Genomic DNA, 27,610 nt, shown 5'->3' on the forward strand with positions numbered 1-27,610 from the left:
CCTGCCCATCACCCTAACACCATCCCTACAGTCAGACATCCACCTTCAAGAGAAGAAACAGTCCTTCTTTAATAACACCTAAAGAAAGGTCCATAGTGCCTCCATGACTGCTTTGTTCATAGAAGCTGTCAGTCATGAGAACATCCAGGTTTTTATAGCATCAAAATAACTTATCAAAGATATATATATATATATATATATATATATATATCCTTTTTTTTTTTAGTTTGCCTCAGGTCCCATCCTCAAACACAGAGGGGGAGATTTAGTTTTTTTTGGCTTTACTTCTGGGGAGCTATCTCTATTTTTATTCTATCATCTACATGTGGACATTTTCCACTTTTTTGTGCCAAAACAGTAAAAGTAAGCAGTGACATAAATGAAGGCTGTATTCCATGTGGGTCCAGGGTTTGGTGTCTGGCTAGCTAACACTGTAAAAAAGTCAACTGAAAAGAAACAGGTTTGATAGACTTCTTTTAAAACCAGAGTCCTAAACTACAATGTCAATGCAACAAAAACGAGCACACCTGTAATGTCCAGTGACAGCTAAACGAATGCAGCTTTTAGTTTAACCAACATGGCTCCGCATGGTAAGGAACAGTCCATTACGTTGATAACCACTGCAGCTGATCCTAGAGGTTTGTGTGTGGTCCTGCTGATTTATACTGCAGGATTAAAAAGCATGCAATCTGGCTGCTTCACTATGAGGCCTGCATGAGAGAGTGCATGTGTCCGTGTGCACGTGGCTGTTCATTTCATGAGTGCACCTAAGTGGAAGGCTTTGGCATGTGTGTGTTGTCATGCAAACAGCTGCGCCATATTAAGTACAATAAAGCAGTGTAATGTCTGGAAACATGCCAGGTGTGTTCATGGACATGTCCACAAGCCTGTGCACGTACCATTTCTACGCTTTGAATCAGGCACTGGGATAAAAAAAAACAAGCTTTCTGCAAGCAGAGACGCTGAAAAATATCCCTAAATAACTAGAATGAAGATGAATGTAGATGAAGTGTGTGCAGCTCAGAAGCTCCTGTCTTTCAAATGGCCTTAAAGGAAACAGAGTATGAATAAGAGGAGGTCACGGGTTTAAAGTCATCTTGAACACAGGACAAAAGGCTGTTTGCTGTCACACAGCCTCATGGCAGGATGGAGTCATAGTCCTTCAGTAGTGGCTGCCAGCTCCATGGAGTGAACGGAGTGATGAAGATGACCTGCAGACTCTCACTCTTGGGGCGCTGAGATGTGAAGGCAGTGGACTGCCGAGGGAGTCAGGACTCAGAGCTGCGTGTTTGGGCTGGCAGTCTTATTTTGGGCTCAGAGAGAATGTCTGCCAGATAGCAGAGCATCCTGACTCAGACCTCAGAGTCTGGATGACAGGATTACCAAACGTATCCTCGCCTGGTGACGTCCTCCTCCGTCGTTGTTCGGCATGTCGCACACAGCACAGACTGCACAATTACTGAGATATTAGAAACAGGACAAGCTGATCAACATGTATGATGTGGTGTATAATGTCTGACACGCAGCTACGACAAATCAGTTCATTAGTCACATTACATTCATCTGTAATGTGATGAATTTGTATTGCTAAATGCAGTAATCACATCATAATTACTACTTCTCCTCAGTGTGGTCTTCTTCCTTCAGCCTCTCAGAATGGAACCTTGCTCTCAACATGTTTTTCCATCAGACGCTCTTTCTGCTGGGTTTATCCAACTTTGCTGTTGGCTTTCTGGTAGTATTTTATTAAAGAGGATAAGAAAGCTCTTGTTTTTGAATGAGGATTTTATTTATTAAGGAAAAGAAACTTTCCAAAGCTACCTGCACCTGTGTGAAAAAGTAATTGCCCCTAAAGCTAAAAACTGGCTGTCCTGCCCTCAGCAGCGTTTTCTAGAACTAACAATGAGTCTTTCTCTTCTCTGTGGAGATGTTCTGGTCCACTCTTCTTTACAGAGTTGTAATTCAACAACACTGGAGGCTTTTCCAGCATGAACTTCCTTTTTAAGGTCATGCCAGCGTTTTAATCAGATCCAGGTCCAGACTTTGACTCGGCCACTCCAGAACCTTCATTTAGTTTATTTAATCTGTTCAGAAGTCGACTTGTTGGACTGTCAAGTGATCTTCAGCTGGAGGTCAGGAACTGATGGTTGAACATTGTCCTTCAGGATGTTCTGGTAGAGATCAGAATTCATGGTTCCATCAATCACAGCAAGTCGTCCAGGTCCTCAAACATCACATTGGACTGTTGCTAGGATGTTCTTTTTCTGAAATGCAGATGAAAAAGACACACCTTCCAAAAAGTGCTACTCTCATCAGTCCGTAGAATATCCTCCCAGAAGTCTTGGGATCATCCAGATGTTTGTTTCCTTTATGTTCTTGTTGGTCAGCAGTGGTTTTCTCTGGAGTCCTAAAGCTTTAGAAATGTCTTCACAACCATTTCCAGACTGATAGATGTCACATACTTTATTTCTCATCTGTTCTTGAGTTTCTTTGGATCATTTTGTTGCATCTTTCTGAGATCTTCTGGTCGTCTTCATTTAGTCAGACAGATTCTATTTAAGGGAATTCTTTATTGAACAGGTCTGGAGGTCATCAGGTTTGGGTGTAATCAGAGAAACTGAACTCCAAAAAATGTGATTCCACAGTTAATTCATGATTTAACACACAGGACAGGTCGATTTGGATAACTTTGTTCCCTTAAAACATTAAATCATCATTTAAAAACTGGTTATCTTTGTCTAATCTTACAATTAATTTGATGATCTTAAACATTGAAATGGGTGAAATATTCCAAAAAAGAAGAACTGAACAAGGGAGCAGATATTTTTTCACAGCACTGCATATGTGGGTTTTTTAATATAACTGTATATGTAGACTACAGCCCTGTCTTTATACTCTATAATGTGACTGAGTGACGTCTTAAAGCTGCACTGGTTCATGTTTTTAGATGAATAATTATTCAAATAATTCTATCTGGTGTGAAACAGGTCAGCTGTGGAAACAAATTAGGTGAAACAACAACATTTGGTTCTGTCTCAACATTATAATTTCCAGCAGCAGCACCTGTTTCTAGTCCTTATTTTCCTAACCCTAAACTGACCAGATTAACCCACACCTTCCAGCCAGCCTCAGCCTAGAATTTCTCATGGTTATATGTTTATCTATATTTATTTAAACTGGAATAACTGGGTGACATTAGCCAGTATTAGTAGGTGGTCATACCAGACCCAGGAAGGCTGGAGCAGCTAAAACCATGAGAAAGGCACACTTTCCTGCTAAATTCAACTTTTCATTTGAAAGAGAACATATTAGAGGGGAAATCTAACGTCATTATTAAAATCCATGTCTTACTATGAATGAGTCCAGCTGGAAAAATGAGTTTGAGTGCACAGACATTTGTGCTCACCAGTGAAATGAATGGTTGATTGTTAGTCCAAAAAGCACCGGTTCCGTCCACAGCGGCACTGTGGTCATCCAGAAGCTCCTCATTCATCCGTGAATGTGTAGCTCTCAGCAGAGTGTGTTTTCTGCTTGTTTTCTACTCAACCCAGAGTGCTTTTGTCTGCAAACCCATATTGTCTCATAATTGCAGTGTGTGTGAGTAATTGCCTGGTGTGCTCCTACGATGCACTGAGCAATTTCAATCAAGCAACTCAACAATGGAGCACCAGAGTGTGTCCAGCCCTCTATGTCCGCTTACCATATCTGCCCATTTACCTCCAGGATCTGCTCAGAATATAAATCAGAAAACTCTGCATTATTTAGAGAGTAAACGACAGACAAGAGAGGAGAGACGGGGAGAGAAGGATACAATCAAACCCACTAGCCAGCCGTGACCCCGTGATCAGCCAGGCAGCGCTCTGGAAGGGCTCCATGTTTCACCTGTGTGGTCCTGGAATCACCTGAAGAAGAAACAAGCAGCAGCAGCAGCACTTAGCTTTTATGGGTATATTTATATATGCAGCATTTTGTTAGAATTCAGGCTCGTAGTCTGGTGTAATACAGAACAAGTCTACTGAGACTTTACTAAAACTAAACACTCCTCCAGATGCCTCAAATAAAGTAGACTAAAAGAAACCTTTAGTAGTAAAACAGGGAACAAAGAACCTCATTTGTACTGGTCAGTGTTACGTTGTCCCATAAGTGTAAGCCAATAGGAAAACATGTAACTGGACAGGGAACTTAGATTCCAAACAGCATCGAGATCATTCTGAAAAGCACACCCTCATTAGGCTGTGGACCCTCTGCACATGGCTGATGTTTGTTGTTCCACACATGAAGCTACCAGGATGAGAGTTCCCTGGATGAGGTTCAGCTTCAGTTCATTACTGAAGGACATATGAAGCCAGCAATAAATGATCATCGTCCTCTGGATAATAAGCAGGAACTGTCTGTTTTGTATTGTTTGTAACCAGGACTCTGATTCTCTCTTTTCTCAGATTCTGTCCCTGATCTTCATGGAGACGATATCAAGACTTCAGGACTGCATTCCTTCTTTTTGCAGATGAAGTGTTCCTGTAATTAGCTGTAACTTGCACAAGTGTTTTTCAGTCAACTGTGAATTCTTTAGGATGAAAACTTGCACCTCCGAACGTAAAGACTGTCCTGGAAATGGTAGATAGTCCTTTGTGGGAGGGAGACAGAAGCTTGTCAGACCCTCTACCAGTCTGTTGTGGAGAAAAAGGAGCTGAGCCTCAAAGTGAAGCCCTCAGTTTATCCGTTGTTCTACTTACCTGTCCTCACATTTAGTCCTAAAGACAGTGAACAGAACAGAAGTACAGATGCTAGAATGAATTTCCTCTGTATTATGTGGGGACTTACACTCAAGGACAGGATGAGAAGATAAAACTCAGAGTGGAACATTCGTCCTTCACCCTGAAAGGAGCCAGCTGAGGTGGTTCCAGCAGCTGGCAAGATGTCACCTAAACGTCTTCAAGGGAGGAGTTCTCAGCTTCAGTAACTAGGAGGAGACAACAAGCAGACCCAGACTGCCGAAGGGATTATTCTGTAAATCCCTCCTGGGAACACACCAGGATCCCCAAAAGGAGCTCAAATAAGTTGGCAGGGACTGAAAAACCAGGACATGTTGATGAGACAGCTGCCAGTGACCTGGTTCCAGAACAACGGTAGCAGACAAGGAGATTAGATAAGGAGATGTGTTCAGCTCAGAACGCAAGCAAGGAAAGTTTCCTCAGTCTCTAAAACTTACAGACTTCATACACTTAAACAGAATATAAATGCATTGCAGAGCTTCTACTGGTAGTCTGTTGTGTCTGAATCTTCTTACTGTTTTATTACGTGTCCTTCTGTTGATGAGTCCAGCTCTGGAGAGGTCAAGTTAAGTTTCCCCGTTGGGACAATAATTATCTGTTTATCTATCTATCTATCTATCTATCTATCTATCTATCTATCTTTAAGGGTTTATGTTTCTGATACTCACAGTGGGTTGAAGTGGGGTCAGTTCCCTGTCAGGTTCCTCCTGCTGGTGTCCATTATAAACCCTCCTCCTGTAGAATAGAACACCTGTCAGACCAGGTGACGGGTTTCTGTTGTTTCCTCCTTGTTTTTTGACAGAAGGAGGATGACTAGACATTTCCTTGTCTCTGCAAAGCTTTGCCCAACAGAAGAGACAGAATTTGAGAGAGTTACTAAGGGATTTAAAGGTTTGTTTGTGTGTGGGTGTTGAGTGTCTGAAAGAACCTTGTTGGCTTTTCCCTCTGCTCCCTCATCAGAGGAACTCATATTTCACCTGTCAGGATCTGCCATCCCCCAGAGCCCAGCGTCTTCTCTGCCTGCTGGATCTGTGTGTTTAAGTAACACCAATCTGCAAAGCTTATTTTAGCTTTTTGTGTTATTAAAAACTGAATAATATCAGCGTGTCATATCCGGCCATGTTAGTATCAGTATTACTATTTTATCCCATCATTCTGGTGGCTAATCTGTGCATAGTTCTGTATCTGATGGATCACACAGGTTCCAACTTTAACCATGCCTTGTTTTTTTTATTACACCTCATTCTAAGGAGAATCATTGCTGTAACAGTGTGCCGGTTTTTCCATCTCACTGTGTGACAGCATCCATATTCAGATTTTAACTTAACGTTACATTCTGAGGAGGTAATTTGGGGCTGTTGGTGGGGAATCAGTGGGGGTTCTGGGAACAATATCTGTCATCAGAATGTGATGGAACACATGGTGTCATGCTTTCCAGCTCCATGGATGCAGCAGGTTGTAGTCCAGCAGGAGATGTTGGAACATCTGAAGCTGCTCTGTGACTACCTAACAGACGCACACCCAAGCTTTCAGATTTTAGTTCTAGCCAATTTCTGCACTTTGGGGATAAAATCAGGGCAATAAAATCTAGAAACAACTGACATCTTTCTGTCAGATCTGACAGACTGTGTGTCAACAACATGTATGAACAGTACAGCAAAATGTGAGCTCAACAGTCGACTCCGAACAGAGAAAAACAAACTTTTTCTTCTGTGATCTCCACATTAATGATGTAGTAATCTACACTAGTGTTCAGAAGTCTGGGATCATCCAGACAATTCCATGAAAACTCCCTCTTTTATCCATGTGCTAGCATAACTGCTCAAGGGTTTTCTGATCATCAATGAGCCTTTCAGCACCATTAGCTAACACAATGTAGCATTAGAACACAGGAGTGATGGTTGCTGGAAATGTTCCTCTGTACCCCTATGGAGATATTCCATTAAAAATCAGCTGTTTACAGCTGCAATAGTCATTTACCACATTAACAATGTCTACACTGGATTTATCATTCATTCAATGAGGTCTTCTTTCCCTCCTTTTTGCTTTTCTTTCAAAAATAAGGACATTAAGTGAGCTGGTGGTGTATCAGAGTAACCTCTAACAGTGCTACCAGTGTGGAAACTACTTCTCCATTCAAGCTAGTAAAAAGCATATCTCATAATGAATGGAGCTACAGGATCCTGTAAAGAAACCCCTCCTTTAAACATTTCCTCTTCACCTTTTCTTTTATTCTTTGAACTGATCAGTTATATTTTAAGTGGACTGCATCTTTCCAGAATGTAATTTAAATGAGTGGTCTTCTCCACTACTCCAGGAACATACAGAGTTATGTAGAAACATTACACTCCTGGGTAATGTTTGAACTGAAAGAAAGTAAATATCTGAACTTCAAGGTAAATTCCAGAACTCCAGCTGCCTAAACATCTCAGTGATGAGTCTGGAGTAGAAGACCTGCGCTCCAGCCTTAGTTCTCCTGTGTCCTGACCTTTCTGATTGGTCCACCATCCAGCTCCCTCCACCGTCAGCCAACCAGCTTCAGCCGTCAGCACACCTGGACGGGATGAATCTGCAACTAAACTCTAGGTCAGGGTGTCTGGATTTAATGTGAACAGTTTGAGTGGGTGTTTCTGCAGCCAGTGAGTGGTTTCTACCTGGGATAGAGCTTCTGTTAGCAGCTGGCTAATCTGGTGAAGCTATAGCATTCTGTGTTTGTCCTGTAGCCACTGAGGGATTCTGATTTGTGCGTTATGTCTTGTAAATGTGTGTTTTGATGATCCAGTCTCTACTGTGCGTTAGTTCCTGTGCTGGTGGTGGGTGTTGCTGCTGTGTTCAGGTTTGGATAAAGAGTTTAATTGTTTTTGTTTAGCTAGTTGAAGAATTCTGTTAGCCTTTGTTTGGTTCTGTTTGGTTCTTTGATTTGGTTTCCTGTGTTTGACCACTACCAAACCAACAACATCTGGTTGTTTCTGTTGCACCCAGCTGACCCTCGCGGTCGTAACAACCTGAGACGTTTCATTCAGAAAGGTGGAGATAAGCTGGTTTCCTTCTCACAGTTTCTCCTCTACATGAACAACTTATATGTAAGAGTTGAGGCATTTTTATCCCCTTTCACCCAGTGGGACTTTTGTTATTGTGAGACTTACGCTTTTTTCATGAATCACCTCAGAGCAAAAACTCTAATTCACTTCTATTATATCAGAACCTGCCCTGCAATGAAGGATCTCTCTAATCTGCCACTAAATCTGTGCTGTACAGTGTGGAGATGGAAATAATCAGCACGTTCACAGTAAGGTTGTGCTTCACACTTATATTTTATGAGCTATGACTGTTTATGACTGTAAATATTCTGAGCATCATCTGGGTATTTTGTTGACTAAAGTTCCTTTACATCAAAGCTGTTCTCCTCTCCTGCCATGCAGGGTTCCTGTGTGTTACTTTAGGTTTTATATACTTTCCTATTCTGTGTAGTTCTTTGGATGGTTGGCCTTGTGTTTTTCCATACTTTGCACCAGGGTGAGTTTCATTGAAGTTCTCTTCAGTTTGCAGTCAGCTGGTCTGCTTGTCTTTGGTCTTTTTTTCTGATCCACCTCAAGCCTTTCCATGTCAGAAGATCAGTATGTGGTCATGATGGTTTGCTGTTTATCCAAGCTTCATAGCCACTCCCTCAATCCACATTCAACATCCTGTCCCTGATAACAGACCTCCATATGAACATCATCCATGTTGTTCTTGTATTCTTAGATGTATTATATCAGGGGATAGAGCAGCTGAATCTGTCCGTTACATTTCCCCATTCCTGGCAGATCCTGGTGTATTGTTCTGTTTTTATCTGTCATAGTTCTACACACATTCCAGTAAAGTAATACTTCAGCTTCCCTCATACTGTGTACTTGTTGTGCTTTTTGCTCTAAGATGTGATGAATTGGACCAGTTGGCTTTTTGTTCTTGTGTTCAAGGCCAAACCGGCCCGCTGTCTGTTGTTGGGTGGTTGCTATGGCGACCAGGATGAGACTGACTGATGGTGGTATTCTCTGTTTGTGTGGCAGCTCAGACTGAAACATGAATAACAGCCGGCGAGATGCTGTAACCTCATTCAGGTACACTAGTTTGAACTTCTGGTGAGAATCCAGGGTCTGTGGTGAAAGGATTCCTGCTCCTCAGGGAGAACAGCTTCTATCACCAGAGGCAGGGATTTCACCCATAAATCCACAACCTTTAGGAGTGGCCTATATTTCCTGCTCATGCCTCATAAGACATCAGAGACTTAGTGCTTTTTACGCTCCTATTTCAGTGGGAGTCTTTAGTGCAGCAGTTTATGACGAATTGAACTAAACGAGCACCATAAATACACTGATGCAAATATGCAGCTAAGCCGATAAAGGAGGTGGGAATCCGATTTTGGAAACGATGTAAAAGAGGGAAGAATTAATATTCAGTGCTGAGATCCAACCACTCCTCCATAATACATATCATGAATATGTTCAGAGCAGAGGATGCAGTAATGAGATGCAGAGGAATCTACAAACACACCAAAATAGATCATCTGGCCCTGACACATTTTCTCTTCTTCCAGCTCCGTTTGCTGTGATCAAAGAGCTCTTCTGCAGAGGGAGCCGGTGTCCTGGCGGTGAGGAGGCTCTGCCCCTAACTGGGAGGTCACAGGTTTGATTTCCACGGCAGCTGGCGTGTCAGGCCTACCTCACGCCTACCTGATCTGTAACTGCACGGAGCTCTGGATAAATGTGGCTCAAACAGGCCCCGGGGATGTGACATGTTTCCTGTTGCAAACATAACTTGTCCTGACAGTTCAACCATCTGGACTATGGGTGCTGGGCTCAAGGGCACATGAAAGACTTTTCCTGCTCCAGCCTTTTTCTGTCCTCCCTCCACCAAATGCAGCTCTGTTCTGACCCGGTATTCTGACCTAGATGGAATCATTACCAGAAGAGATATTTTGCAAATTGCATTGCCGACCGCATTTGCACTTAAAAGTTGCCCTGAAGCTCTGCAGCGCCTTTAAACCTCAACCCATATTCTGAAGCAGACCTCGGAGGAGGTGCCAGGGCCATCTCTAGGAGCTCATCTTATCAGGATCTGTTTCATCCGGCTGTCTTACCTGCTCACCACAAACCACAGCAGTCTGAAGCAGTCCTTTGAGGGTTCAGGGTTCTCTAAACGAGCTAATATCACATGAGTGTTTACAGTCCAAATGTGGGACAGATTTAACCCAGTTTCACTGAAATCTGCAGAAGAATATGCAAATGAGTGTCTATTGCCATTCACTAGAGTTATGATAAACAGCTGATGGCACTAATCCTCAGGTAAAACACTGCAGAATGTGACAGTGTTTGAGAACTCTCATCTCTCCTCACCACTAGTAACTTGGTACTTTCATATTTCCAGATCCCCGGTTCGTGTCCCTTCCTTCCTGGATCTTCCTGCATGGAGTCTCCATGTTCTCCTGTACATGTGTGGCTTTTCTCCAGGTTCTCCAGCTTCCTCCCACAGTCCACAAACATGCTGAGGTTAACTGGTGATTCTAAACTGTCTGTAGGTGTGAATGTGAGTGTGATTGTTTGTCTCTATGTGTAGCCCTGTGACAGACTGTTACCTGTCCAGGTGAACCCTGCCTTCACCCTCAGTCAGCTGGATAGACTCCACCCCCCATAATGAGGATTAAGCAGTGTATAGATGATGGATGGACGGATGTATGATGGATGGATGGATGATGGATGGATGGATGGATGATGGATGGATGATGGATGGATGATGGATGGATGGATGATGGATGATGGATGATGGATGGATGGATGGATGGATGGATTATGTTTATTTTTTTGCTTCTGGTCTCTACTTTTCTTCTGTAATTTTTATTTTCAGATAAAAATCTGAAAAAGGTTTTTCCTTGAATTAAAGTCTGATCTGATCTCATCTTGTCTTAAATGAGTGCAGCCATTTAAGAATAAAAACTTCTCTTTATTTATTTATTTATGACTTCATAACAGCTGACATGTCAACAGCTTTAAGGAACACAAAAACATGTTGTCACAATATTTAAGGACTTATCAGGATTATAATCCAGCTGGCGTTTCTGCATTTATGATGTTTCTGTCCTGATTGTAGATTAAAATACTACCTGGAGGTGGTGAATGTGATCAGTGAAGCTCAAGCTGCATCCCCAGAGATGCATCACTTTTCTTTCTGCAGCTGCTCTTACACTGTCGCCCATACACAGCATGCAGCATGCAGCACGCATACATCTGGGCTGTACTACTCTGTCATAATTCTTTGACAGGAACTTGAACAGTCTGGAACACAGGGTCATCTGCTGGTGTTCTCTCAGCGGCATGCTGACATGCTGACATGTCTTCTACTGCAGAGGATTGTGGGTCTGAACGGCCAAAAACGTGTTGACTTGCATTGTTCAAAATCTAAGGGGATGCAGTGTGACATCCTGGTGTTTCTGGAACACTGCATCTGGGATTCTGTGTAGTAAGACATACAGCTTTCTTTCCCTAGCATATCATGGTGTGTGGTACTATGGGTTCTATGGGTACTATGGGTACTATGGTACTATGGGTACTATGGTACTATGGGTACTATGGGTACTATGGGTACTATGGGTACTATGGTACTATGGTACTATGGGTACTATGGTACTATGGTACTATGGTACTATGGTACTATGGTACTATGGTACTATGGGTACTATGGGTACTATGGTACTATGGGTACTATGGTACTATGGTACTATGGTACTATGGGTACTATGGGTACTATGGTACTATGGGTACTATGGTACTATGGTACTATGGTACTATGGTACTATGGGTACTATGGGTACTATGGTACTATGGTACTATGGTACTATGGTACTATGGGTACTATGGTACTATGGTACTATGGTACTATGGGTACTATGGGTACTATGGGTACTATGGTACTATGGTACTATGGGTACTATGGTACTATGGGTACTATGGTACTATGGGTACTATGGTACTATGGTACTATGGGTACTATGGGTACTATGGTACTATGGGTACTATGGTACTATGGTACTATGGTACTATGGTACTATGGTACTATGGGTACTATGGGTACTATGGTACTATGGTACTATGGGTACTATGGGTACTATGGTACTATGGGTACTATGGGTACTATGGTACTATGGGTACTATGGTACTATGGTACTATGGGTACTATGGTACTATGGGTACTATGGTACTATGGTACTATGGGTACTATGGGTACTATGGTACTATGGGTACTATGGTACTATGGTACTATGGGTACTATGGTACTATGGTACTATGGTACTATGGTACTATGGTACTATGGTACTATGGTACTATGGGTACTATGGTACTATGGTACTATGGTACTATGGGTACTATGGTACTATGGGTACTATGGTACTATGGTACTATGGGTACTATGGTACTATGGTACTATGGGTACTATGGTACTATGGGTACTATGGTACTATGGTACTATGGTACTATGGGTACTATGGTACTATGGGTACTATGGTACTATGGTACTATGAGTACTATGGTACTATGGTACTATGGGTACTATGGTACTATGGGTACTATGGTACTATGGGTACTATGGTACTATGGTACTATGGGTACTATGGTACTATGGGTACTATGGGTACTATGGGTACTAGGATGCAGTTACAGACACTGGCTTTGTTCTGAGTTGCAGACATTCTCCTCAGAATAACCGCAGCTGTCCTTACTGCACAACGAGACGTCGTCCTTAAATGAACTGTTTGCAGCTTTTTTATCCTCAGATGAGACACGGTGATCATCTTTGACTGGGTGGAGGATTGTGGGGCAGAAAAACATGCTGGCTTGCAGACGGGAAAATGCGACCCATTGTAGTCGGACATCCTGGTATTTTTGTCTCACTACGTACATGAAGATCGGCATCTGTTTTTCAGTAATTAGACCCTCCAGAAAAACGCGGACAAAAATCCTTGATTATGCGAATAAATATGCAGGGTTTTTATGCCATTTTATGCGGGGAAATTGCGGAAAGTTGCAAAGTATGCGAATAGTTGTGAAATATGCAAAAAAGATGCGTGATTCACCTGCTGTCTGGCCATGGAGGGATGTGTCCTCTAATCAGACTCTGGGTCTGCTGTGGGGTTACTGGACTGACAGCCTGTGCTCTGGGAGGGGGAGAAGTTCACAGCAGCACCTGCTGCTTGTTGAGGACAGTAACTGCAGAATGATCCCAGTTTTCCTGTCAGAGTCTCCAAAATGGCAGAAAAAGTCTCTAGATTTGTGGCTCGTCGCTTTTGACAAAAAAAAGTCGCTAGGAGCTTTGAAAACTCGCTAGATTTAGCGAGAAAGTCGCTAAGTTGGCAACACTGGCGCCGCGCTCTGCATCAGCTCGTGCTTCTAGTGTATGTGTGAATGAACTGATGACGTCAGGCCGGGCGTCACATAAAAACTCACAACTCCATTTATATCGGTTATACACACGTGGACAAAATTGTTGGTACCCTTCAGTTAAAGAAGGAAAAACCCACAATTCTCACTGAAATCACTTGAAACTCACAAAAGTAACAATAAATAAAAATTTATTGAAAATTAAATAATCAAAAAGAGCCATCACTTTTGAATTGTTGATTAACATAATTATTTAAAAAAACAAACTAATGAAACAGGCCTGGACAAAAATGATGGTACCTCTATAAAAGATTGAAAACTATTTGACCAGAGTGACATGATTAACTCAGGTGTGTCATTTAATTGACATCACAGGTGTTTCCAAACTCATAGTCAGTCAGTCTGCCTATTTAAAGGGAGACAAGTAGTCACCCTGCTGTTTGGTGAAAAGGTGTGTACCACACTGAACATGGACAACAGAAAGCGAAGGAGAGAATTGTCCCAGGACATCCGAAAAAAAATGATAGACAAACATCTTAAAGGTAAAGGCTATAAGACCATCTCTAAACAGCTTGAAGTTCCTGTGACAACAGTGGCTCATATTATTCAGAAGTTCAAGTCCCACGGGACAGTAGCCAACCTCCCTGGACGTGGCCGCAAGAGGAAAATTGATGACAAATTGAAGAGACGGATCGTTGGAATTGTATCCAAAGAGCCCAGAGCAACCTCCAAAGAAATTAAAGGTGAACTCCAAGGCCAAGGTACATCAGTGTCAGATCGCACCATTCGTCGTTGTTTGAGCCAAAGTGGACTTCATGGGAGACGACCAAGGAGGACACCACTGCTGAAAAAAACTCATAAAAAAGCCAGACTGGAATTTGCAAAAATGCATGTTGACAAGCCACAAAGCTTCTGGGAGAATGTCCTTTGGACAGATGAGACCAAACTGGAGCTTTTTGGTAAGGCACATCAACTCTATGTTCATAGACTCAAAAACCAAGCATACGAAGAAAAGAACACTGTCCCTACGGTGAAACATGGAGGAGGCTCAGTAATGTTTTGGGGCTGCTTTGCTGCATCTGGCACAGGGTGTCTTGAAAGTGTGCAAGGTAAGATGAAATCTGAAGACTATCAAGGCATTCTGGAGAGAAATGTGCTGCCTAGTGTCAGAAAGCTTGGTCTCAGTCGCAGGTCATGGGTCTTCCAACAGGACAACCATCCAAAACACACAGCCAAAAACACCCAAGAATGGCTGAGAGAAAAGCGTTGGACTATTCTAAAGTGGCCTTCTATGAGCCCAGATCTGAATCCCATTGAACATATGTGGAAGGAGCTGAAACATGCCATTTGGAGAAGACACCCATCAAACCTGAGACAACTGGAGCTGTTTGCTCATGAGGAGTGGGCCAAAATACCTGTTGACAGCTGCAGAACGCTCATTGACAAATACAGAAATCGTTTAATTGCAGTGATTGCCTCAAAAGGTTGTGCAACAAAATATTAAGTTATGGGTACCATCATTTTTGTCCAGCCCTATTTCATTAGCTTGTTTTTTTAAATAATTATGTTAATCAACAATTCAAAAGTGATGGCTGATTTTGATTATTTAATTTTCAATAAATTTTTATTTATTGTTACTTTTGTGAGTTTCAAGTGATTTCAGTGAGAATTGTGGGTTTTTCCTTCTTTAACTGAGGGGTACCAACAATTTTGTCCACGTGTGTAGTTTTCTCATTTTATGCGGAAATTCTGAAATCAAGCGGGACCCGCATATTTCTCTTTTTTTTCGTGGAAATGTGAGATTCTTGTGGGGATTATGCGCTGTTTTGTGGGGATTATGCGGCCTTTTGTGAAATAATTGACCCCCGCATAATCAGCGGCATTTTGGTGATTAATGCGGGAATTCATGCGATCGGATAATCACATTTTTCTGGAGGGTCTAAGTAATGTTTCCGACGGATTTGGATGAAATTTTCAGGGAAGGTCAGAAATGACTCAAGGACCAAGTGATCAGATTCTGGCAGTGATGCAGCTTATAGTGTGGATCCATGGATTGGTTAAAGATTTCTGTATTATTTCCAGATAGCAGCACGTCACTGTAACCATGACAACCAGTGAACACTACATCAGCTGATTGTGATCCTACTACAGATCCACCTCTGAGGACTTATCAGGACTTATACATCAGAAATGATCCAAGGAACAACTGATTAAACTGTGGGGGTGTTTCTGAGTTCCATCAATTCCCGCCCCCTGCTACAAATTTATGTCATGTGATCCGGTATCCGTACATAACGTACACATGCAGAACACACACCTGTACTCAGGTCATTGTGCTGTGGGTTCATCTATATTACATGGACACATTCTATGCTGACATGATTTCTGATCATCGATAACTAATAAACTAATGCTGCATGATTAAACCATATGAGGGAATGAGCAGCCTTGGAGGAGGACTGCTCTCTGAGGACTTTTCTAGTTACTGTCTTGGATTCATTGATTAGTGTCCAACACTGGGCATCTGTAGAATGTATAAACTACTACGGTATAAATAACACGAGTAAAAACTGAACCCTTCTGGTGTTTATCCAGAATGTTGAGATGGAGTCAGAGGAGGTTCCTCCTGTCAGCGTTTCACTAGAAAATCCACGATTACTGATCTACTGAATAACCACCTGGAATCATAGTACTGGCTGCTGTCACATCTGGTCCTGGAAGGATATTTACCTCCTCCTCCTTTTCCTCCCTCCTGCTCCTCCTTTTCCTCCCTCCTCCTCCTCCTGTATGACGTGCCTGCTGCGGCCAATAGGAGCTGAGCGGGGCGGGGATCAGCTCCCTCCGTACTCCGGTGGAGTACCGCTGCCAGCAGCAGACTCTCGTCATCCTGTCCTCCTCAGCATCTTGTGGTTCATGGATTATACACTTTCCCTCCAAGTGCAACATCAGCTGGCGGTGTTCCCGACGCACTTCTACCAGGGCTACAGCGTGGAGTTACAGGTTCGTCCTCTTCTTCTCTGCTGTCCGTGCTGAGGAATGACAGAGTGACTTTGTGTAGATGCTTTACTGCAGGGGAAGCATGCTTGTCGTGTTGCATGCTGATTTCTGCCTCCGCCTGGGGACGGAGCGGAGCACCGGGGGGTTAAAGTACCGGAGCAGCCGGCCGGTGGAGGCTGACCTCCCTGCTCGGTACCGGTCCAGCAGGCTGGACAGGAGTGGACACCCCGGGGACCCGACAGGGAGTCCCTCTGCTAGAAATAAGTGGTGTAGTAGAGGCTGCTCCAATCAGTTAGAATAATCAGATCACAGTCCTTTACTGTTCACGCACACGCACACGCACAGAGGAGAAGGCTTGTCGGTCCCTCAAGGTGACATTTAAGGTGGATTAGAAGCAGCAGATGAACAGTTTCATCCTGAAATGAGTCACAGAGAGCAGACAGGAGGCTCTGAAGTCTGACTTTTCCTCAATATGTGGCTGATGATGGTTTTCTGTAGCAGGACTTGTGTTGAGTTTCTGCTGTAGCTCTGGAGGAGTCCTGCCTGGAGTCTGTACTCTGAAACAAACTGGAACACTGCATGCATTATTGAATTTCCCATAAAATGTTGGGAAATAAAAAATAGCCTTTTCTCTGGAGCACCAGGCTGACTCCTTTATGATGAAGCAGTAAAGTAGGGAAACGTTCCATTTAAGACCCGACACGAACAGACTGATGGTGTTAAACTGAAATAATTAAATGATAAATTAACAGTGGATCAATCAATCAGCTGATCGGTTCAGACTTTAGACAGATCAGAGGTAGAAAACAAACACCTTTCTGTTCCTCTGTCAGTTTCTCTTTCAGACTTGTTGCTGCTGATGTTTTCCATGTGGGACTTCAGGGATGACTGATCAAACTAAGAACTGGTGGAACTGGTCGTCCAGTCTGGTCTGATGTCTCTCAGGTGGATTTCCTGTCAGATGCAGCAGGAAGGTTCTTGTTGTTTTGTTCTGTGTTGTTCACACACAACTCAAAGATATGAATTTCTGTGAGAGGTGGATTATTTTCTGCTCGTTGTTTTCTTGATCAGCTATTTGCTCTATGCATGAGAACATAATGCGCTAAAGAACTCTTTCTGTTTCAGAGAATCAGAGCAAACCTAAAAATACTCACATCTGATGAGTGTTTGTCAGTTCTGATTAAATATGACAATGAGGGGATTGTCAGGATTGTGGTAGAACTGAGTTGTTTCCTGAGGATACCTGAGGGCTTCTACCTTTGTCTGAAGCAGTAACACATTACCTGTGAACTCATCTTTAATGATCTCTTGTGGAGCTATTTACTGACAGCCGTCTGCGTCTCTGTTTGTTTTGGTCGATATGACAGCTGATAATTCTGTGTTTGTGTGACTGATGGCTAATAATTGTGTCTTTGTTATGGCTATTCAAATAAATGATAATTATCTATTATGATCACTGATATTTCTGTCTGCTGTGGCTGATACCAGTACGATAAACTAGATTATTATTTAGTGATGAAATAACAGACATTTTCAGAAGTGATTATTCTGTTTATTTTCTAAATTAATGTGTGAAATGATCAAAACTCACAGAGCAACACATCTTTAGGTGTTCTGTTCTGTGTAACCTAAAGTTCAAATCCTCTGAAATGTCTCTGTCTCACTATAATGTGTATCTAGAGGAAGGAGGAAAAGAGCTAGAATCTGATACTGTTTTATTTTTGCTTTCAAATGTCTTCAGATTGAAAAATGAGGTTGTCAGAAATGTTGCTGATGAGTTGTTGGGAATAACATTAGTTTAATTAATATTCTGACATGCAGACTGATCTATAAGAGTTTAATACTCTGCCAAGGAATGCTGGAGTTATGGGATGACTGGTGTCTGTCTGTCTGTCTGTCTGTCTGTCAGCAACATTTCTCAAAAACAAACCAACAGGTTTGGATGAAATTTCCAGTGAAGGTCAGAAATGACTGAAGGACCAAGTGATCAGATTCTGGCAGTGATGCAGCTTATAGTGTGGATCCATGGATTAGTTAAAGATTTCTGTATCATTGCCAGATAGCAGCACAGCATCACTGTAACCATGACAACCAGTGAACACTACATCAGCTGATTGTGATCCTACTACAAATCCACCTCTGAGGACTTATCAGGACTTATCCATCAGAAATGATCCAAGGAACAACTGATTAAACTGTGGGGGTGTTTCTGAGTCCATCAATTCTCGCCGCCTGCTACATATTTACGTCATGTGATCCGGTATCTGTACATAACATACACATGCAGAACACACACCTGTACTCAGTGCAAGGTCATTGTGTTGTGGGTTCATCTATATTAAATGGACACATTCTATGATGATTTCTGATCATCAATAACTAATAAACTAAAGCTGCATTTCTGACACATGGAGGAATGAGCAGCCTTGGAGGAGGACTGATCTCTCTTCTCATCTTCTAGTTTTTTTTAACAAGCATATATTGTCTATAAGCTAAAACCAAGACATTACATTCTCCAGGAAAAGGTAGTGATTATCTAAACCTGTTGAGCTCCAGAGGTTAGAAAGGATGCAGATATTTCACATTAAACTGTCAGCTCTGTGACAGCATCATTCTCTACATCAGTTGTCAAAACAACAGCGTTACATTTCCTCACGTATCCGTCGGTGATGTGTCTGTCCACACTATACTGTGCTTCCCTGTGTTAAACAAATTCCTACACATAAGGAAACACAGCCAGATTAACTGAAACCTTTAAAGTCTGTTTGTTTTCAGTCGTCAGCTTGTTTTCTGATTGCGCTGCGTGTCTGAAGCCTTCCTCGTCCTTCTGCAGCACCACTTCAACACGTACTTAAGATGCCAGACATGGATGATGTGTTTTATTCTGCAGCCTCCAGCATGATGAAAAAAGAATAATGCAGCATTTTACCAAGTAGGCGCCTCAAGCTCCATCTGCCTCAGTGAAAGTAGCATGATATCACTGCTTTCCTCTTATGTATGCTGAAGTGTGACTCCATCTTGGTAAAACTGAAGCTTTTTGAAAAACATTAGTGTCAGAGGTGGTACTCTATCATGAGCTGTTTTAACTCTACCTGAATATTTCCTTTTATTCTCCTTTATGCCTCCACTATAGTACTTTCTCTTCCACTACAGTAATCTGACAGGTTCAGCTACTTGTAAGCTGATCTACACAGTGCATAAAATAACAGCTAAAAGGCCGTTAAAGATGTCTTACAGAAAGCAGCGTGTAGTCGAGGTCATGTATTGGTTATCTATGAGGTGCTAACAGCTTCACCATATGGAGAGTTTTGCCTCTAAACTTCTCCTAGTGTGATTCCAGTTTCTGCTCAAATGATCCAACATCTCAGCAAAAATCAAAGATTAGAGGAAAAGTCCAAAAACTGAGAACAGATTAGTGGATCTTAAAGTTGTTTTCTTCTTTCTTCTCCCGTTAATCATGCTGTGAGCTCTCAGACTTATCTTCTATCTCTGTAAATAATAGTGTTTCTGAAGTGGTTCAAACCTGCAGCAGCTCCAACAGGAACCTGCTGCTGAGAACTGATGCTCCACTATTAATAATCTAACGATGTCATCTATATCTAGAAAAATGCTCAGAGAGCTCAGTCCTCCTCCAAGGCTGCTCAGGCAGAAATCACAACAACATAGAATGTGTCCATTTATTATAGATGAACTCACAAACACAATGACCTTGACCTGAGTACAGGCGTGTGTTCTCCATGTGTTTGTTATATACGGATACTGAATCACATGACCTAAATATGTAGCTGGTGACGGGAATTGATGGGACTCAGAAACACCCCCACAGTTTAATCAGTTGTTCCTTGGATCATTTCTGATGGATAAGTCCTGATAAGTCCTCATAGGTGGATTTGTAGTAGGATCACAATCAGCTGATGTAGTGTTCACTGGTTGTCATGGTTACAGTGACGCCGTGCCGCTATCTGGCAATGACACAGAAATCTTTAACCCGTTAAACTTCAGTGTACCGCCGGCGGTACACCTACTAATTTGCATAGGAATTTAAAGAATGTCCGACGGGTGCAAACACGATTATACAAACATTATACGCCGATGGAAAGCTTAGATTCTCATGAATCCGCCGGTATAAACCACTTTCAGATGCGATTACCACAGCGGGTAATATAAACACATTTGTCCGACAAACAACGAATATCCATCCATCCGTTCTCTATACACGGCTTCAACGCACACAGCGCGACTCACATTTACGGGTTCATTATTACACACAGATGAAAATATTGCACAAAAAACGGCCATAATCCAACCTTGGACATCCAGACGAAACAAGCCAGTAAAATATTTTGTCCAAAACATGTCTTGAAGTCGGTATAAAATCCACAAAGCGGTCGTTTTCAAGGAAATGCACCTCGCGATGCTCGTCCAATATTCCCTGTATTTTTCGTCATATTTTTTTATTTACAAATAGAATATTAGCGATTTTTTGTACTGAAAATGGTTGGAATTGACTGCAGCTTAAAGGGTTAACTAATCCATGGATCCAGACTAAAAGCTGCATCACTGCCAGAATCTGATCACTTGCTCCTTGTGTCATTTCTGACCTTCACTGAAAGTTTCATCCAAATTTGTTGGTCTGTTTTTGAGAAATGTTGCTGACAGACAGACAGACGGACGGATGGACGGACAGACAGACAGATACCTCCAGCGTTCCTTGCCAGAGTATCGATATATCAAACAGACTAAACCAGACCTTTTACCTGAGTACTTCCACTACATTTTGCTCCTATTATTTTTCCTTGTAATTGAGTATTTTTTCCTCCAGTAAAGGATCTAAAGTAAATCTAAAGTAAAGGATTGCAGTACTTCTTCCTCCACTGATTGCTGTGACACAAAGTTGTCGTTATTTCTGCTCTGTTTTTAGACTCAGTCAAAAAGCTGTGCACTAAACAGCATCACCTTGTGAACAGCCTGAGATATTAAAGCTCCTTCATCGACCGTTTCTTTAATATTGTGCTGATTTTCCAAAGCCCTCCAGTCTTCTTTCTATTTCTGAAAACCTTTAATTTAGGAAAAACACTTCCATTCCCCGTCTCCATTTGTGATGTCTATAAATAGGAGACTTTGAAGCTCTGTGGCACCGTGTCATCAATAATTGTTTGCTTTTGTACAGTTCAAATTGCCCTCCTTTAGTTCCTTCCAGTGCCTCCTTGCTGCCGTCGTTTCCAGTGTTTCGTTCACTGAGGGTCAACTGACGGATTCTTATAAATAGCAAACTAACAAAGTGTTCCAATAATCTGAGGTGAGCACCTTTATTTTGTAGAAGTTGTTTTGAAGTAAAAAACTAAGCAAAGTTAGGCTCATTGCAGAATAAAATGTATGCTTCATCAAAGGGCTGGATCTAGTCTTCAGTTTGGATAAATAAACTTTAAAGATTCCTCACTGGCCTCCGATCTGTACAAGTTTAAAACTGCTTTCACTGTGAACAAAGCGTCGTGCCTCCCACTCTCACCAAGGGACAGAAATAAAAGAAGTCATGGCACTTTTTCAAGGACTCCAGTGAAGTATCTGCATGGTAGCTCACTGAGCTGTCTGCAGTTTTACTACATTATGGGTCATTTGTAAAGCCGTGTTGTAGCTGAATATGAATATAACAGTGGATGACTTGATGACCTTGTATTCCCTGATTGGCTGATGTTGCACCAGGAGAGCCTTTTAGAGGTTGGATCATGGATCACTTCCTCGCTGAGAGCTGGTTGTAGTATTTCAGCTGTTGAAGCTACAGAGTCCTGCAACAGGTCTGTCTGGACTATTCTGGGCTGTGTGCTTTCTTTGACAGCAGATTATGTGAGTTTGATGTTGTGCCTGCACTGGAAAAAATTAATCTCATTAGGCCGGCCGGTGTCACAGTTTTATTGTGGCGCCGACTCAACGTTTGCCCTAAATGTGTGCTCTGGCTGAACACCAGGCTGATTCTATTACTGGATGCAGGCAGGCTGCCCAGTGTGCGTGCTAATGTTTTCACTCAGCAGATCTGTGGACGCCGCTTAGGTCACGCTGCATGGGGAATAGGCCACTTAGCAGCAAACACAAAGTAACTGCTCATTGTTGTGACCCGGAGGCATGGCATTACATTTTGGCTTGTCTGTGCCTCCCCAAAGCCAAAGTGGCAGAACAATAGAGACAGGATGGGAGGCAGATCAGTGCACGGCGCTCTGGGATAGGAAGTACAGTGTCTCTGCTGCCTCTCTCATCCACTCGGACTAATTTGTCCCCCTGGGAGCGATGTTGGAGTCTCGACAGGCCCAAATGGACAAAATGCTGCTGGTCATAGAGGTAGCAGTGTCAGACCACCTTCCAGACCAGACAGACGCTCTCATCTTTAGATCTGCAGCTTTTCCTCCCTGACCAACCAGCAGGTAGCATCATTTACCTTCAGCAGTACAGGATGAGCTTTTTCTCAGCTGGATTAACTCAAACACATGCTAACACCAACATCTAAAGTGACATTATGTGACATTTAGCAAAGCTGGAAGTGAAAGCCGGCCGTCCTTCAGCTCCTCCAGGCAGACTGGAACTGACCCAAACAGTTCAGTCACATGTTCACTGGAGATGAAACATGAAGGAGAAAAAAACATGTGACATATGAAGGCTGCTAGTAACACAGTTTGGATGCTGATGGAGATGCAGGTGTGTGATTATTTATAATCATAGTGTAACGACATTAGAGGACAGGTTATCTACCATCAGTTTGTAGGACAGATACATGTAGGCGGTTCCTCCTTGATGCTCCTCAGCATCACATGATGTCATCATGGTCTTTTTGGATCTCCCACCTTTACATTTACAGTTTTGTAAAATAGAAGCTACTGAAACTGTTTGGTTAAAGTCAGGGAAAGCTCATGGTGATGCTTTAAATGGTTACAGAACAAAAGACTAATGGTAGCAAATTGTGGATTTTCCCTGTCAGCCATGTGCTTTGTTGACGGTAGGGTTTCATTCTGATACTATATTAGTAATCTGAGACCACTGAGACCTGATATGTTGAACTGCTGGCAGAGCCATAGTAGCACATTTGAAAAAAGAAGAGCCTCAGAAAGAGCAGTCCTCCTCCAAGGCTGATCAGTTCTATGATTTCTGACGGGTGAAATTTTGAAAAAATTCATGGCAGAAATCACAGCATCATAGAATGTGTCCATTTAATATGCATGAACCCACAAACACAATGATCTGTTCTGAGCACAGGTGTGTGTTCTGCATGTGCACGTTATGTACGGATACCAGATCACGTGACCTAAATATGTAGCGGGCGGCAGGAATTGATGGGACTCAAAAACACCCCCACAGTTTAATCAGTTGTTCCTTGGATCATTTCTGATGGATAAGTCCTGATAAGTCCTCAGAGGTGGATTTGTAGTAGAATCACAATCATGTACTATATATGTACTATACCCCTGTACTATACTACATATGTACTATAGTACATATGTAGTATAGTACATATATAATACATATAGTACATATATAGTATAGTACAGGGGTATACCCCTGTACTATACTATATATGTACTATACCCCTGTACTATACTACATATGTACTGTACCCCTGTACTATACTATATATGTACTATACCCCTGTACTATACTACATATGTACTATACCCCTGTACTATACTATATATGTACTATACCCCTGTACTATACTACATATGTACTATAGTACATATGTAGTATAGTACATATATAATACATATAGTACATATATAGTATAGTACAGGGGTATACCCCTGTACTATACTATATATGTACTATACCCCTGTACTATACTATATATGTACTATAGTACATATGTAGTATAGTACATATATAATACATATAGTACATATATAGTATAGTACAGGGGTATACCCCTGTACTATACTACATATGTACTATACCCCTGTACTATACTACATATGTACTATAGTACATATGTAGTATAGTACATATATAATACATATAGTACATATATAGTATAGTACAGGGGTATACCCCTGTACTATACTATATATGTAGAGTGCTGTAACGTGCATGCCTAGTGTGGAATCTGATTACTGGATTAATTGTCAGAATAATTGTTACAATGCTGGATTACTACAATAACCGATATCTGTGGCCCTAATAGTCTATGCTCCATATTTCGTGTTTTAAGTTTGCCGTTACATCAGAATATGAATTTTCCTTGTAAATGTTGGAACACTGCTATAACATGAGGTGTTTTTTTCTTTGTCAGCCAGACACAACGCTATCATTCCTGGTTCAAACCGAGCTCACCTGCTGATTCCTCATCAGGAGTTTGGGGCTGTAGTAGTAGAGGAGGGTCTGAGGGATGCTGTCTTTTGAAAAATGAAGTGCTGCTTTTTTTCATTTTCACTAAAAGGCTGAGTGAGAGCGAGTGTAACCCAGCTCCAGACCAGACACCAGCAGAACGTCTCCTGTGGTGTTATGACTGATCGTTCTCCTTCTCTATCACACTCTAAACCCAATCCATGCTGCCTCCTGCTGCTTCATGGAATATCTGGTGATGATAAACTCAAATTACAAATTAAACGTCGGGGAGCATATTTGCAAATCACTGTAGTGCTCCCAGTTGAAATTTTTAATCGCACTGTTTCAAAGAAAAGCTGAATAAATGTGACTAAATGCTCTCAGTTTGGATTCCTACCTGACGATTCTTTAGCAAAAACCACGAGGTTCAAATTAACAGCTTTAACTGAAAAATGCAGGAACTGTTAGACGGACTGTAATAACATTTAACGGTCACATCGTCCTTTAACTGTTCTCTGACTTTATATCAGGATTCATCAATAAATCTACATTTCATCAATAACCCAATCAAAGCGGTTAAACTCTTCTATCATTGGAGTTCACTGAGGATGAATGATGGTACCACTGTCCCTGTATGCAGCTGTCTTTACATCGTTTATTTTTATGCACATCTTGAAGCATCACTTCAGACAAACTTAACGGAAATGACAGTTTTCCCAACATTTCTCCAGTTTTGCTTTAAGGTGTTTTTAACTTTTTGAGAAAGAGAAAATGTGTTTCATTGGAGATGGAAAACCTTTTATTGTGATATAGTGAGTATTTAATTTATTAATAATTTTTTTGTTTATCTTCTGTTTCCATTGCTTCCATTGAAACATGTCTGATAATTCTTTCCTGATTACCAACAGCTCCTGAAGACTTTGTGTTTCTTCACTTGTAGACAGATGAGGTGGGTTGGATTTGAGATGGACGGCAAACAGCTGTTTATCTTCTTCTTCATGCCAGCTTCTCATGACACTGTTCCTCCTACTTTATTCACTGCAGAGCAGTTAAAGGAAACAAGCCTAAGTCACATTTAAAAATGTCTGCTTCCAATTTGCTTGACAGTTCAGGCTAGTGACATTTTTTCTCGTCACATTGCTATGCTAGCATTTAAATGAGCTAACCTGCTGCTGTCCGACCCTTTACGAAGTTTTACCACAGTGGCCTCTCTGACCTCTGCTTCCATCACTGATGACACAGATAAACCATCTGATAGAGTTTATTTAAAACTATGATGCATCCATTCCAGTAACGCTACAGTTAAGAACATGGCAGACATATGTTTTTAATATGTAGCTATCACGGGGCACCGTCGCCTTGCAGCTAGAAGATCCCCAGTTCATGTCCTGGCCTTGGACAGCTCTTACTGGTGGATATATAAACCCAGTTCCTCTGTGGTCATCTGTATTTACTGCTTTCTTCTTTCTTCTTAATGTATCAGACTGTACCTGAGGTTTGCTTTCTACTGAGGCAGTATCAGATGCTGTTTGACACATTTTGCTGAGGCTAGTTCGTTAGCTAGGTTGCTAACAGGTGGAGTCCCTTTCATTTTAAAGACAGTGTTGGTATTCCTCAGTCATTTTAGCAGACATATCAGCTGTCATTGTGTTGTGTCTCACCACCCTGGTACTGCACCAGCTAACAAGATTTTCATTAGGCTGAACATGGACCTCCATGGAGACGGAGAATGAGGTCTGTTGCAATCAAGTAGCAGAGTAATCAACATTCAGACAGCGGCTGGAGCAGTGATTAGCACCGACACCCTGCTGTGGAGGATACACGATGATGACAATGATGTTGATAAGGAGGATGATGGCATTGGGAGCTACAATAGATGACAGTTTTAAAACATTTTAATTATAAATGCTTTAGTTGAGAATGACTTTGATGCTGAGCAGTGGAATGAGGTTAGTTCTGTTTTAGATTCAGGGTGGAGTATTTCCTACTGTGTCTCAGCCGTTTGCATTTAGAGTTCCATTTCTGTGCGAAGCCTAATTTCCTGAGTCACTACGATGCAAACAATATTTAATTTAAGACCCAAAGAGCCCCAAAAGTGACATAAATGGGAAGTACAACAGATTATAATAAAGCCCCCTTTAAGAGAATTAGTTTTCTTTCCGTAGTTCAGGCCATCGATCATTATTTTTAATTATGATGATAATGCAGAGTTAGAAAGTAGGTGCTGAGAATAAAATGATGGTTGAAGCTAAAGCATCCCTGTTGGTAATCAGAGCCTCATTCACAGCTCAGGGGTTACGTTTACCTCTGTTCTGGTCGAAGTAACGGACGCTGAACCAACAACAATCAGACACTAAATGATCATTAAAGTGTCCTTCATGAAAACAGAAACTATTGCAGATGGTCCTAAAGGAACCCAGGAGACTGACAGAGGTTTTTAATGAACCAGGTGATCGGATACCGTTTGGTAGAATGACGGATTTTAAAAATGTGATTACGAGTGATGCAAATTATGATGCAACTATTTTCTAAACCCAATAATCAGTCAGTGATCAATCACCTGCACAGTACAACATTCCAGCAGAGCTGTTCTAAATAAGGAACCCATTATTCAGGTTGCATTAACCTTTAAGCTGAAAGAACTCTGTCCCAGTGTGACTATGTGATGTCTGGCCAGAATCCATCATGGTCATAGTGCCCGTTGCTCAAAGGAAGTCCTCCTGCAGCATTAAACACAGATCACCAGCTGCTCCTAATGAGCTGAGTCGGAGAGCTGGCATGGGAGGGCGTGACACCTTCATCACATTAACCAATCAGAACAACCTAAACATTACAGCTAACGTACTACTGCTTCTTACAGGTCATTTGTCTTCTACATTATTGATTAACATGTTTTAATCTGTTAAATAATTAACACTCATATAATGACAGATCATGAGCATCCTGCTGATAACTTCATCTTTATTTACGTATGCAAACACTAGCCAATTAACTGAGAGAAAATTCACCATTTTGACAGTCATAATAATTTTAGTCAATTTTTGAAGCAGCGGTATTTGTGGCTTCTCAGAAATAAGGATGTGATGCGTTTCTTTTTCAGTGACAGTAAACTGAATATTCTGGCAT

At 41.7% G+C, this 27,610-nt stretch overlaps 1 protein-coding gene across 5 annotated transcripts in view; it reads left to right on the plus strand.

Moving 5' to 3' along the window:
- The first annotated feature begins 16,009 nt into the window (after positions 1–16,009).
- zmat4a (zinc finger, matrin-type 4a) overlaps positions 16,010–27,610 on the plus strand; it is a 268,548-nt gene continuing 256,947 nt past the window's right edge. For 3 of the 5 annotated variants that reach the window (XM_051951381.1, XM_051951380.1, XM_051951382.1), the window contains exon 1: positions 16,013–16,183. In XM_051951381.1, the coding sequence (XP_051807341.1) occupies positions 16,097–16,183 (87 nt within the window). In that variant the 5' untranslated portion in view covers positions 16,013–16,096. Of the gene's footprint in view, positions 16,184–27,610 lie in introns of all 5 variants that reach the window. The other 2 variants (XM_051951378.1, XM_051951379.1) reach the window with 1 other exon arrangement.

Source organism: Acanthochromis polyacanthus, chromosome 7 (assembly GCF_021347895.1).
Source record: "Acanthochromis polyacanthus isolate Apoly-LR-REF ecotype Palm Island chromosome 7, KAUST_Apoly_ChrSc, whole genome shotgun sequence".
Taxonomy (NCBI): domain Eukaryota; kingdom Metazoa; phylum Chordata; class Actinopteri; family Pomacentridae; genus Acanthochromis; species Acanthochromis polyacanthus.